The sequence below is a fragment of the Phycodurus eques genome, chromosome 2 (genome assembly GCF_024500275.1).
Source record: "Phycodurus eques isolate BA_2022a chromosome 2, UOR_Pequ_1.1, whole genome shotgun sequence".
Taxonomy (NCBI): Eukaryota; Metazoa; Chordata; class Actinopteri; order Syngnathiformes; family Syngnathidae; genus Phycodurus; species Phycodurus eques.
This window is the reverse complement of record NC_084526.1, coordinates 14,520,158-14,535,420: the sequence shown is the minus strand read 5'-3', so window position 1 is coordinate 14,535,420 and position 15,263 is coordinate 14,520,158. Positions and strand designations below refer to the sequence as shown.

The window sequence follows — 15,263 nt, the reverse complement described above, 5'->3', positions numbered from 1 at the left end:
TCCTGAAGAGGAGAGTGACGGGAGAAAGCCCTAGAAACAAGAAGCTACAGTAAAGGCCTGGAAAAGCATTTCAAATTAAGAATGCAACAGAGTGGTGAAGTCAATGGGTCACAGGGTTGATGCAGTTATTGCAAGTAAGGGTTATGCTGCCAAGTATAAAATGTTATTCACTTAAAGTTAATTTAATCATGTCTGTTCCAATACTTTTTCACTTGAAAAGTGGGTGACTTCAAACAAAAGGTGTTCTGTCCTGAGTTGAAACTCGAATGTCTTCAGTCGACGACAAAAACAAAGGGATTGACCTTGCTGTTCCAATACTTTTGGAGGGGACCATTTATTTATTTATTTATATTTATATTACTGCGGCACGGTGGAAGGACTGGTTAGCACATCTGCCTCACAGTTCTGAGGACCGGGAGTTTGCAAGTTCTCCCCGTGCCTTTTGTGGGTTTTCTCCGGACACTCTGGTTTCCTCCCACATCCCAAAAACATGCGTGGTAGGTTGATTGAAGACTCTAAATTGCCCGTAGGTGTGAATGTGAGTGCAGATGGTTGTTTGTTTAGATGTGCCCTGCGATTGGCTAACGACCAGTTCAGGGTGTACCCCGCCTCTCGCCCGAAGATCGCCTGGGATAGGCTCCAGCAGCCCGCGACCCTAGTGAGGACAAGCAATATTACAACCCCAATTCCAATGAAGTTGGGACGTTGTGTTAAACATAATTAAAAACAGAATACAATGATTTGTAAATCATGTTCAACCTATATTTAATTGAATACACTACGAAGACAAGATATTTAATGTTCAAACTGATACTTTATTGGTTTTAGCAAATAATCATTAACTTAGAATTTTATGGCTGCAACACGTTCCAAAAAAGCTGGCACAGGTGCCAAAAAACACCTGTTTGGAACATGCCACAGGTGAACAGGCTAATTGGGAACAAGTGGGTGACATGATTGGGTACAAGAGGAGCTTCCCTGAATTGCTCAATCATTCACAAGCAAAGATGGGCCGAGGTTCACCTCTTTGTGAACAAGTGCGTGAGAAAATAGTCCAACAGTTTAAGGACAATGTTCCTCAACATACAATTGCAAGGAATTTAGGGATTTCATCATCTACGGTCCATAATATCATCAAAAGGTTCAGAGAATCTGGAGAAATCACTGCATGTATGCGGCAAGGCCGAATAACCAACATTGAATGCCCGTGACCTTCGATCCCTCAGGCGGCACTGCATCAAAATCCGACATCAATGTGTGTAGGATATCACCACATGGGTTCAGGAACACTTCAGAAAACCAGTGTCAGTAAATACAGTTCGGCGCTACATCCGTAAGTGCAACTTGAAACTCTACTATGCAAAGCAAAAGCCTTATCAACAACACCCAGAAACGCCGCTGGCTTCTCTGGGCCTGATCTCATCTAAGATGGACTGATACAAAGTGGAAAAGTGTTCTGTGGTCCGACGAGTCCACATTTTAAATTGTTTTGGAAATTGTGGACGTCGTGTCCTCCGGGCCAAAGAGGAAAAGAACCACCCGGACTGTTATGGAAGCAAAGTTCAAAAGCCAGCATCTGTGATGGTATGGGGCTGTGTTAGTGCCAATGGCATGGGTAACTTACACATCTGTGAAGGCACCATTAATGCTGAAAGGTACATACAGGTTTTGGAGAAACATATGCTGCCATCCAAGCAACGTCTTTTTCATGGACGCCCCTGATTATTTCAGCAAGACAATGCCAAACCACATTCTGCATGTATTAACAACAGCGCGTGCGGGTACTAGACTGGCCTGTCTGCAGTCCAGACCTGTCTCCTATTGAAAATGTGTGGCACATTATGAAGCGTAAAATACGACAACGGAGACCCCGGACTGTTAGAACAGCTGAAGCTGTACATCAAGCAAGAATGGGAAAGAATTCCACCTACAAAGCTTCAACAATTAGTGTCCTCAGTTCCCAAACGTTTATTGAATGTTGTTAAAAAAAAAGGTGATGTAACACAGTGGTAAACGTTACCCTGTCCCATCTTTTTTGGAACCTGTTGCAGCCATAAAATTCTAAGTTAATGATTATTTGCTAAAACAATACAGTTTATCAGTTTGAACATTAAATATCTTGTCTTTGTAGTGTATTCAATTAAATATAGGTTGAACATGAGTTGCAAGTTATTTTATTCTGTTTTTATTTATGTTTAACACAACGTCCCGACTTCATTGGCATTGGGGTTGTATTATATGAGGTGTGTCAGAAAGGTTCCAGGACTGGTAACATTTCAAAACCCACAACGAGTTTTCCCCTTGTGGGGCAGGCGATCAACCAACACGTCGTCAAGCAGTACAAAATTAGCAGACGGATTCCCATTTCTCTTACAAACTTTTGAATACTTATTGGGCAATGTTATGAGCAGCCATCTAAAGCAACATTTTCATGACTAAATAAAGTCTTGATACTTTATCAATCCCGCCGGTGAAATTCGGGAAATGTATACATTGTAAAGACAGTAATTAAATGATTATTAAATTATATAGTTTAAATTTCTTTTTTTTTTTTAATATGCGTAATCTCTGTCCTGCTTTTTGGTCTCAAGCAGCAGCACATGCACCCAACAGCTGACGAGTCACTTTTTTTAAAATCCCGTCCCACGCGTGCTCTCGACAAAGACGTGAGCGCGCACAGGTGTCTCCGCCAGTGACGTAGTGCCATCCGCGAGAGCGCGCACGGTGTCTCCTCGAAGTGACGTAGCGCCAGCTGCGAGAGCGCGCCCGTTCCTCCCCTCCAGTGCATCAGCCGGAGAGAGCAGCGGGATCCCGGCGGCCACTCAGTTAGTAAGGGGGATCTCTTGGCAGCCACTTGAACGAGCTCTTGCTTGAAGGCGACACGAACATTGATCAATGTCGGACGGAAACGAAGACGTCCCGGCGTCTGAGGAGACGCTGGTGGAAGAGCAGGTATCCATGGTGGCCCTTTATGTAGGAGGGAAATAGGCGGGAGTGCGGTTGACTTTGTTGCGAGTGCTAGCTTCACGCTCAGGCGAGCCCGATTCAGCTCGTTCATTATTAACATAGTCATAGTCCGTGTTAGTATAGATTTATTACGCTGAATAATGTAATGATGCCGGCTGACTTGTTCTGGTGAGATAAATGTTTGCCCGGTGTTGCTTGCGGAGGACTACGCGAGCTCATGTTAGCAAGCTAACCAGCTGTCATGACATTCTGGAAAAAACGGTGAGCTTCAGCGTTAACATGGTCCCGCCCGTGCAGACAGCACTGACCTATAATAATGTATTTACCTTCAGTCAAGCCACCGATAGTTTCTATACCCGTAGATGTCTTTCCAACGAACCGGTCCCTTTACTTTTAACCCACCCCAGAGGGGGCGTTTGACAGCAGCCTTAGCGGTCCGACCGATGCCAGGTAGCCTCACGCATGCTAGCACGACTTGGTTTGGTAAATGTTAAGGCATTGTCGAGCAAACATCTCTCACCCTGATATTAGTCTTTTGAGCTTACTGCTCAAATGTCGGCCACATTTGTCCGTGGGGGTTAAGGTCCAAGACCGCCGTGAATAGCAAACATTCTCGAATAGTAGACCCCCTCCCCCAATGTTTATAATTGCCTATATTAAGTTATTAAACCCTATATATAGATAGCCCAAATTATGATCCCAAAATGCTTCAATATGTCCAACTCCTCAATTCATTAATCATTTAGAGCCATTGTTTAACTTAACATTGTACAAATCCTTTAATTTCAGCCTCAACAGTAAATATTCTCTGATTTCAGTAGTCCTTCATGAAAGCTTTTGTGTCTAGTTCAAATAAGACATTTGCAAACATCTGCTTTTACTTTGAGAAACAATGATCATCAAACCAGTAATTTATTCATCATCCATTTATGAAAAAAAAATCTATGACAAAAATAATATTTGTAGCTGTAGTGTGAATAACGTGTGAACGACCCTGCCAAATTGGAATGGAATTTAAAAAAGCGGCAATTATTTGAAATCAGGCTTAAAAAATGGTGAAGAATTGAGACATTCTCTCAGTTCTCTTTAAGTGAATGCACTGAAAACGCAACCCCTGGAACTTTCAGCTGTCAATCAAAATTCTGCTTTCTGTCCCGGCTCGTTCAGAGCGATGCAAACGCTCTCCGTAAGGCTGCAGAAAGGCAATCTATGACGGCCAGGCAGCTGCTGAGACCCGGTATAATGAGCGATGTCAGGACAATTATGTTGAGATTTAGCGGGCTGTTGGAATTGTGGCCACCCAATGACACAGCAGTGCGTTGCACCAGTCCCTATATTTGATTGTTTTAAAATTTATTTTCTCTCCTCCTACTCTTCGCCCAGCAATGTCGTGGCCGGCCAGGCAAGCACTCTGAGGCTGACCGCCCTAATCATGTCGAGCCGGACCGCTGGCGGCTACCAACTCTGGCTGCTGGTGTAGGGTGGTGGAGCCATCCAATTCGCTGCTGCCTCGCTACATGCACTGCGCATTTGTGCACACAGCAGAGAAACTGTAGCCCAAATAACACAAAACACACAACACTCCAGGGAAGATGTATTTTTTTCAGGTTGTAGGCATAGCTTGATGGCTAATTGCACGCTGAAGTGCTAGAAATGGGGCATGTTATTATCAGTAAGAAAGTGGCAAGCGTGCTGAGTAGCCACTGATTAAATGGTGCTCCATACTTGTAAAGTGGGGAAGGGCCGACTCATGCCAGAAGCCAAAGTGTGTAGCTGGGCCAACTGAGATGGTGAAAAAGAGTTTAATTCTGTAGCTCAAGAATTCAGTACTAAATTGTTCCCAGTATTTTCACATTTTCAGCACCTTTTTTTCAAACAGATGTAATGTATTTTGTAACAAATAACAAAAATTACTTTACAGGGTCTTTAACTCGAGGCTCTTTCTTTATTTGAGTCCTTTGCTAATTTTTTATTGTATTTCAGGAGGTTCAGGACAAAATGATCAATCCAGAGAAAGCGGAAGAGGCCAAATTGAAAGCCAGATACCCAAACTTGGGGAATAAACCCGGGGGCTCAGATCTGCTTCGAAAACGGCTTCAGAAGGGGGTAAAAATATTTTTTTTGTCTTTACATTTCAAATTTTGGTACAGTACTCAAATTTATTAATCTCATCTGTAATGTTTTCTATCATTTTTGGGTGCGTTTTTCATGTTTTGTTGCTCATTCAAGTACTTCTCAGGGGTTGTGTGTCCAAAGACTGACACCATACTTAATGTGCACAAATTGGAAGGAAAACAATAGTGCTGCTTGGAGGAAAAAAAAAAAAAGTGCCCTGGGTTACATGAGAGACAGTATTTAAAGATGTTTTTGTTTGCTCAATGTTATTTACACCGATCTGGTTAAATGCTGATCGGCTTTGTCATAATTCACCAATCCGATCAATGACGTCATTGATCAGCTCCAAAATAGACTTTTACTCCGCGTTGCCATCGTGCACAGTATATTTGAATCCAAAAGCTAGTTTATTTTTAGCCTTGCCGGGTGTCTTTTGACGTAGTACTGTAAATATCTGTACGGCCAATAAAGTAATTAAAAGAAAAAGAAACATGCCGGTGGTGGTTGTCACCGGTGATCAGGAAAGGATGTTCGTTTAAAGGCTTGCTTGAGGTATGTTCCCGTACTTTTAATACGATACGGTTCGCAAGCAGGCAACAAAATGTTATATAGCCTAGCAAGCTAGTGCTAGCACTAACGGTTGTGCGTTAACATGCTGCCGTTCTGTCGAATCATGCTCTAAAGTTTCGGTGTGGGTGAAGTAATTTAATTACAATTAGTCATTTAATTACAGTAAGTTTGCACCCATTATTTCTGTCATGGAATGTTGGTTTGACCTGACTGATTAGAATACATGACCTGACGAAAGCAGTGATTTCTAACCTTTATGGAGCCAAGGAACATATTTTACAATTGAAAAATCTCACGGCACACCAACAAACAAAAATGTCACAAAAAGTGGATACATTAATTACTGTATGCACTTCCTGCCATCTAATAGAAGACCATTCATTTGTTCTGTCTGTCACTATGCCTCGCTGGCATAAATAGATGAACAAAGATACATTATTTAGTGTAAATATAATTTGTTTGAGCAATTCAGTACACTAGTATATAACAGTAAATGAACAGGTCATTTAAATAGACACATTGCTCCATCTTGTGATCGGATCGGTTTTCGTTTTTTTAAACTCGCTGATCGATGATCGGCCCCAAAAATCCTGATCGTGTAAACCCTATTGTCCACTCACAGCACTGTACAGGTATGTGTAAAAAGAAAAACTGATATCGAGGGTAATTTCAATAATTTGTTTCAAAAAGTTAGACTTGTATGTTATATTAGATCACTACACACAAAGTTGAATATTTCAAGCTTTTATTTGTTTCAATTTCGATGATTATGGCAGAAAGACCAAAAATAAACAAATCCAGTATTTCACAAAATTTGAATATTTCATGTGACCAACAAAAGGATCTTAAACACAGAAATGTTGGCCTTCTGAAATGTGTATTAAAGTAATATGCCCTCAGTACTTTGTTGGGGCTCCTTTTGCATTAATTACAGCATTAAGGTGTGGTATGGAGGTGATCAACCTTTGGCTCAATTCAGGTGTTATTTTAGCCCAAGTATATTGGCCTTTAGATCGTCTGCATTTCGGAGTTTCTGTTCCCTCTTCTTCCTCTTGACAATACCCCATACATTATCAATGGGGTTCAAGTCAGGCAAGTTTGCTGGTCAATCAAATACGTTTTTTCCATGGCAATTAAACCACTTATTGGTAGTTTTGGTTTTGTGGGCAGGTGCCGAATCCTGCTGGAAAATAAAATCGTTGTCTCCATAAAGCTCGTCGGCAGCAGGAAGCATGAAGTGCTCTAAAATGTCCTGGTGGACAGCTGCGTTGACTGTGGACGTGATAAAAGACAATGGACCCACACCAATAAAAGACATGACTCCACAAACTGTTACTGACGGTGGACATTTCACACTGTACTTTAAGCAGCTTGATGTTTATGCTTCACTCTGGGACCTTGATTTATTTCCAAATGAAATGCAAAATGTACTTTCATCTGAAAAGAGGACTTGCGACCAATGGACAACAGACCAGTACATTTTCTCCTTAGCCAAGCACAGACACTTCTTATGTTGTTTTTGGTTCAGGAGTAACTTGGTACATGGAATTCTACAGCTGAAGCCCAGGTCATGCAGACATCTGTATGTGGTGGTTCTTGATGCACTGACACCAGTCTCAGTCAACTCCTTATGAAGCTCCCCAGATTTCTGAATCGCCGTTGCTTGACAATCCTCTCAAGGCTGCGGTCATCCCTGTCACTTGTGCACCTTTTCCGGCCACATTTTCCCCTTCCTCTGAACACTCTGTTAATGTACTTTGATACAGCATTCTGTGAACATCCAGCTTTTTTGCAATTTCTTTTTGAGACCTTTTTCCCTTATGGAGGGTGTCAATGATGGTTTTCTGCACAACCGTCAAGTCAGCAGTCTTCCCCATGATTCTGAAGCCTACTAAGCCAGACTGAGACCATTTAAAGGCTGAGGAAAACCTCTGCAGGTGTTTGGCGTTAATTAGCGGAAAAGATTGAGACACACAGCCTACAATATTGAACTTTGTTAGGATATTCAAATTTTATGAAATACTGAATTTGTTTATTTTTTGTCTTCCTGCCATAATCATTAAAATTGAAACAAATAAAGACTTCAAATATTTCACTTTGTGTGTGGATAACTAATATAACATGCAAGTCAAGGTGGCAGCAGCTTAATCAGAGAAGCCCAGACTTCCCTCTCTCCCAGCCAGTTTATCGAGCTCTTCCGGGGGGATCAGGTGGCGTGCCCAAGCCAGCCAGGAGACATAGTCGCTCCAGTGTGTCCTTGGTCAGCCCCGGAGCCTCCTCCTGGTGGGACTTGCCCAGAACACCTCACCAGGGAGGCGTCCAGGGGGCATCCTAACCAGATGCCTGAGCCACCTCATCTGGCTCCTATTAATGCGGAGGGCCAGCGGCTCGACTGAGCCCCTTCCAGATGACCGAGCGTTTCACCTTACTTCTAAGGGACCGCCCAGACGTCCTGTGGAAGAAATTCATTCCTGAATTCCTGAATAGACCTTACCAGGGAGGCTGAAAAGCGTGATCACCTTGAGTTGGAACACACTCTCCGGTCCCCCTTCTTGAAAAGGGGAAGCACAACCCCGGTCTGCCAATCCAGAGGCACTGTCCCCAATGTCCATGCGATGTTGCAGAGGCATGTCGGCCAGGACAGCCCCGCAATATTCAGAGCCTATAGGAACTCTAGGCAGATCTCATCCACGCCTGGGGACCTGCCACCGAGGACCTTTTTAACCACCTCGGTGACCTCAAACCCGGAAATAGGAGAGCCCACTTCAGAGCAACCAGACTCTACATGGAGGTCTTCGAAGTATTCGGCTCACTGACTCAGTATTCGGCTCACAGACTCACAACGTCCGGAGTTGAGGTCAGCGGCGCTCCGTCCCCACTATACACGGTGTTGATTGTGTACTGCTTGATGGTGCAGACCAGGATCATCCCCCACCATGCGAGCAAACAATTCACCAGTTGGTGATCAGTTGACAGCTCCGCCCTGTCTTGTCCTGCATGCTTCCCCCCTGTCCTTGTGCTGTCCAATCCATTTCTATATTGTCCTGTCCTTTATAGGGCATAGCACTACTGCCTCCATACAACACTCCAAACTAATGCCATTATACTAGGCATATAATGATTTATTTTCCTCATCTTTCTTACAGCTAGTGTCCTGTCTTCTCTTCCTATATTATTTAGTTACCTTTTCACTGTCTCTTTCTTTTTCCCCTCTTACTCCCCTTTAAAACTTTGTCCTGCCTGACTGAAATTTTCATTAAAGATCCATCAGAATACAAAGAACCACAGTGGCATCTTAAAAACAATACCCACAGTCAAGTCAAGCTGCTCAGGCATAAAGGGATACAGATTCTCCTTTTTGCTTGACCTAACAGCAGAGCAGGACAAAAAAGAAAAAAAGTTGACAACTGTGCCCCTCTCTTCACCTGAGTTTTTAAGGCCTGGTGTACACACTTTTTTTCTTTATCTGTGACAGACCTCACACAAAGATGAAACATCTGGCATTTAACAGTTTTGGTCGTAATGTCTGTTAGTGTGTATCAACACCACACACACAAAGATTCTGTTCAAAAGCCGAACTCGAAATCTTGTGATCACAAGTGAGCTCACAAAATCGAAGAAGAAGAAATACGTCCGGCTTTGAGCCGATTTTTGAGTGTTTCCGAAGCCTTATTAAATGGCGTTGTCCAAAAAACAAAACAGAAAAAAACTTCTTGCCGTATGTGGAACCCACTTATACAAAAATGACATTGGTTAAGACCTAAATATTTTGTATTTACAGTCCTTTCATTTTGTGGAGTTTGGGCGCTTCCTGATTGTCTATTCCACGTCACAGTTTACGGCGAAGTCTGCTCTACCCCACACACAAGAAGACTTTTCTTCATAAATATTGAAAATGTTCATTATTTAGGATTGTCGGTCCCAACCTGTTTCAGGCCCTAAAATCGGGACAAATCCACTCTTAACACACATCAGACCTAAGGAGAATCTAAAAGCGTAATCTTATAAGATTTAAGATTGTTTGGTTGGGAAGGGGCAAATCGACACAAAAACAGGCCGATTGTCTTTGTGTGTACTAGGCCTAAGACATGCGGCCGGAAGTCCGATGACACAACTGCAAAGTCAGTCATCGAACTGAAGCCTTGGGTGTCCTGGTGCCAAGTGCACATATGGACACCCTTATGTTTCAACATGGTGTGTATGACCTGTCTGTGATGAGCACAGAAGTCCAATAGCAAAGCACCACTCGAGTTCAGATCGGGGGGGCTGTTCCTCCCAATCACGCCCTTCCAGGTCTCATTGTCAACGCCCACGTGAGCAGTTGAAGTTTGCCACCAGAACGAGGGAGTCTACAGCAGGGGTGTTCTCCAGCGCCACCTCCAAAATGGTGGGCACTCTGAGTTGTTGTTTGATACATAGGCACAAACATCAGTCAAGGCTGAGGGACAAAATAATGCAGACAATAAAATGCATTGTATATTCATGTTTGTGTCATGTCGTTTCAAATTGGTTAACAAGTCTTGACATACTGCCAACGTAATGCTAGCCATGAGGTCCATTGGCCAGAGGCTGAACTGGACTGTATTTGTAGTTTTTGAACTACACGTGTGACTAGAGCATGAGGCAGTTTCACTTCCTGGACTGGGCCCCAACCAATCACAGGGCACATATCGGCAAACAACTATTCAAGTCAGATCCACAGCTAAAGACAAATTAGGCTTAAATGAACCTAACATGCATGTTTTGGGAATGTGGGAGGAAACTGGAGTACCTGGAGAAAACAAACACAAGCACAGGGAGTCTGGAGCCCGGATTCAAAACTCCAACCTCAGAACTGTGAGGCGGATGTGCTTGCTCACCACTTTTTCACCATGCCGCTGATTATAACTTTGATCTTGTATTTTTTTTCTTGTCAGTGTGGCTTTATTAGGGCTTAGCCTGTATCGTGTAAAAGTGTCTATAAAGTTTTGAATTGGCGTTTGATTTTTGTGTCCCTCTTGTCCTACAGCAAAAGTACTTTGATTCGGGCGACTACAACATGGCCAAAGCCAAGATAAAGAACAAGCAGCTCCCGACGGCAGCGGCACCCGAGAAGACCGAGATCACGGGGGACCACATCCCCACACCCCAGGACCTGCCCCAGAGGAAACCCTCCCTTGTGGCCAGTAAACTGGCAGGCTGATGGCTCGCTGTATGCACCCCCATCCTATCACGAGCTTGTAACATTACCTCTCACAGGACCTCCTGTTTACCCACTCAGCAGGAAATGCTTCGCTACCTTTCAAATTCTTTTACCTTCCCTAGACTCCACTGGCTGCTTATTCAGCTCTAGTATCACACCCTCCTTGCCCCTGTCTCTTCCTTCCCATGTATAATTTCCATTTGTCTCTATTCTTCTCATGTAAGATACACTGAAAGACAGCACGTCAATGAGGGTTAAATTCCTCAAGGCGTGGGAGTGTGTGTTCGTGTATATAGTAGTACATTTCATTTTGTTAGGCTTGGTGGCAGACATCAGCCTTTTAGCATTTTAAATCCAGTTTGTATTATCGTTGGCTGTATTCTCTTAATTAATGCAGGGTCTCCCCCGAACTTGGAACTCTTGTTCCTCTCCAGATCCCAAACTTTATGAAAATGGAACCTCAGTTCACAACAACATTTTCAAAGAAATATTGCCGAGTTTCTGGCACTATGCTTCAGTTGATGAACAGTCGTTTGCATTGATGTGAAACGCTCAGTTGTTTTTCTCTCACACAGCGTGAACGTTGTTCGCTTCGTCTGTCACATATTTAACATACAGATATGCATCATTGTGTTTTGCTCTAAATTAGCCCTGAGTAATGCCTCGCAAGAAAGTTAAGTGTTGATATGAATGTATCTCACTAAATTGGATGCTTTTATTTCCGGTTCTCCCCAACAAAACACCTCTGAATGGCTCTCCAAGCCTTGGGCATTTCTGCCATTTGGGGTTAATCACAGTGGCAACGTGACAAGATTTCCCAAAAATGGCTTCTGTCAAAAATGCTGAGTCTAGTTGAAATGGAGACTTAAACTCAAATACATGCACCAAGAATTTTGAAAATCACATAACGGTTTCTGGAGAGCTCAAGATGTCGTGGGGGGGAAAAAAAGCCCTTTTTGGGGAAAATTTTTGTATGATATCTCCTGTCAAAAATCGGGTCAAAAAACACCTTCAAATTTGTGTAAAACAGTATAACTTGTTTCTCTATATATCACCTGGACCCTTTCGTTTCGTCTGCTATTTGGGGAACCCCCAGAATGGCCGACAAGTTTCAGTTAAACATATCCCCCAATATGCTCGTACAGAACGTGAATTCTGAGGGTTTTTCAAGTCTATGTCAAAATAGCTGACATTTCAAATGGCGTCACTTGCCTTAAAAACTCGACTTAAATAGTGCAAATGGAACATTATTCATGGGAGGAGCAGTGTGGGTAGTAGAATAAGCCATGTATGTCAGTAATCAATTGTCCCCCCCCTGTATTTATGTGTGATGGAGGATTTTAGAGGTATTTGAAATGCTCATTCCATGTTTTTGAGAAAATTCCACATAGATGACAGACTTGTCACAGCAATGGGGGCTCCCGGCCAAGTGTGGTCACGTCAACCGGATAGGTCCAGCCATGGGCTCTGCTGTGCACTTCACACCGGGTGTCTGCACCGGTCGTATGATGATTTTGCTTTGTTCTAGGACTGGAACGGATGGACTGATATTTTCTAATTTTTAATGGGAAAAGTCGCTTCGGTTCGCCAACAGTGTTAAAACAAATTCATGTACTGAGGTTTCATTTTATATTGCCATTACTCACTAAATCTACGCACACTGTACATAAACTAATAAAGAAGCAAATGCACTAGAATTTCATTCAAATTGCATATGGTGTATCTTTAGAGTATTCACAGTGCTTTTTCCACATTTACAGCATGACTCCAAAATCAAATAAAAAAATGTTTTTGTTTTATCAATTTGGATTAAAACTGGAACATAATGTGGGGAAACGTGAAGTGCCGTGACTACTTTCCAGATGCACTGTACATTGAAATCATGCCTGATGATAACTAAATATGCTTCAATGAGTTGACTCAAATGATGATAATTATAACTGCAAGCAGCGCCCCGACTTTAAATGATCATCGAACTTTGACACCATGCTCTGCCTGCTTTAGATGACGTAGACAAAAAAAGCTTGGCAATTTAGCCAGCTGTCTAGTATACCTGCTTCTGATTGGGAAACTTCAGTCAAAGTATGAGCCCTGATATTTGCCCACAATGGTTGCTTCAAACCGAAATGGACAACGTGAGATGTCCTTGAGACTTTTTGATCGACATTATGAGAGACCTATCCACCCGAATGTCGTGTTTAATTGGTGGAACTGGTGTCGGAGGAGCAATTCTTTTCCGCTTTTTGGGGATCGTGTTGGTCAGGGGTCCCCAACAACCGGGGTACGGACCGGTACTGTGTCGCACAGAGTGACTGAATAAGAAACATTGTACTGATCATCAGAGTCCAAGATGTTTTATTTTGAAAATCTTGTGGGTCCATCTGTACCTCTGTTAAGACGGTCATCTCGGTCATGTGAAACGGGATAAGTGAGCCCGCAACCTAGTCTAAAAACAATAAAAAAAAATTGTTTGGTGAGCTTCTCAAAAAGGGGGACAGGCCAAATAATGAGACGGGGAAAAAGTTGTTTTCAAGAGACAATATCGGCAGTTGTAGTTAAAAGTTTTTGCTTATTGCTCATTGACTCATGTACATAACCCGCTCTGCGATGTACTATGGGTGCGTTCAGAAATTCACTCCGAGCACGCTCTGCTCCACTCTGAACCGTTCGGAAACTGAGAGCATTGTTGGAATGTGCTGTTTGGTTATTCATAGCACCACACACTGGAAGTGCTGGAGCGCCAGGCAGGACAAGCATGGAAGCTGTACAAGCAAGGTGGTCATTTGTAAATTGAAATAAAGGGAGCACGCTCTGCCTCTTGCAACACTCGCACTCTTAAGAGTAGATATAGGGCATCAGATTGAATTTCTGAATGCATCCCATGTCGTGAGAGGTTTGGAAATGAGACAATGGAGCCTTCAAAGCAGCACATGCACCTGGTATGAGTAGTTGTTTAAAAGGGGAAGAAGAAGAAAAAGATTACCCCAAAATGGGACTCGCTCGTTGAAGAGAAACAAACGCAGAGCTCTCACGAAAACTACAACAACTACACTGAGTGGAACGGTGAGTTGTAATTTTTATGTTTAATCTCCCCTCTATGCCACTTCGTCAAAATAAATCGAACTGCGCCGTGGCATAAAAACGTTTGGGGACAGCAGAAAATACATTTTTACCAGGTACCATGCATGTGCAAAAAGTCAGTTTTTTAAATTGTTTAGGTGTTTAATTTGTGGAAGAAAAAAAATAGTGAATCCAAGAGGGCCTAATAATCCAGGGGCTAAACCCAGGACTGAGGCTGCTAGATACTTTATTCAGTCTCCCCGGGAGCAGGAAAGTTAAGAGGTGTGGTTTGCAACACACTCCCTCTTTGCTCAGAGATTCTCCTTTCCATTTACCTGTATGTAGAAAGGAAGTAGCTTTGCTGAAACGATGCCCTGTTACCCACTGTTATTGCTTTACCAGGGTTTTTGTAGATGAAGTTTACCTGCAGATTGTCCCAGCGAGCATCTGAGCTGTCCATGTATATACCTGCCTCCATGTTAATCTGTGACATTTTGTTATGTAAATAAAATAGTTTTGCACAAATGTATAATGGACACTTTCTCCTAACCCCCCCAGACCTGACTCATTTTTGCTCTTTTGTCGATCATGAAATATGAGACGTTCCCATTATAAAACGGGGACTATCCTGTTATTATTGAGTGTGATCTATGGAGTCCTACAGGGATCAGTGTTGAATTGGGCAGCACAGTTTGTTCCGGTTTCTTCACACATTCCAAAAACATGCATGTTAGGTCGATGGAGGACTAAATTGTCACATGGTGTGATTGTGAATGCTTGTAGGTGCTCCGTGATTGTCTGGCGACCAGTCCAGGGTGTACACTGCATCTCGTCCAAAGTCAGCCCCGATAAGGCTCCAATTCACCTGCAACCCTATAGAGCAGTACAGTGGTGCTATAATTTACAAGGGACTCGACTTACAAGTTTTTTGACATACGAGCCGTCGCTCGGCCGATTGTTTTGTTTTGCGTTGTCGTAAATGGTGGCAGCAAACTTCGCAAGTAGCTGAAAGAAGCCAAGTGCTTGTTTCAAACCGATTATTGCCAGTCACAGTTGAAGTTTAAACAGAAAAAAATACATGTATTTAACCACAAGAGTCACTGTTTAGAGTAGAACGCAGGACACAGACCACAGCAATCACCTTTAATGTACAACAATGCAATGTCATTGCAGCGTGGCTGACTGGCAGAGTGGAGCAATGTCAGGGTGAATGAAAAAACACTGACAGCATACACGTAAAACAATGGAGCCGAATTGTCCATCCATCCATTTTCCAAGCCGCTTATCCTCACAAGGGTCGCGGGAGTGCCGGAGCCTATCCCAGCTATCATCGGGCAGGAGGCGGGCTACACCCTGAACTGGTTGCCAG

At 43.1% G+C, this 15,263-nt stretch overlaps 1 protein-coding gene across 1 annotated transcript; it reads left to right on the top strand.

Annotated features, from left to right (window-relative positions):
• The first annotated feature begins 2,742 nt into the window (after positions 1-2,742).
• Positions 2,743-14,426, top strand: LOC133397472 (cAMP-regulated phosphoprotein 19-like). Its single transcript, XM_061668406.1, has 3 exons — positions 2,743-2,952; positions 4,951-5,073; positions 10,661-14,426. Exons 1-3 carry the CDS (start codon positions 2,896-2,898, stop codon positions 10,832-10,834), a joined length of 354 nt encoding a protein of 117 aa, XP_061524390.1. The 5' UTR covers positions 2,743-2,895; the 3' UTR covers positions 10,835-14,426.
• The last annotated feature ends 837 nt before the right edge of the window (positions 14,427-15,263 follow it).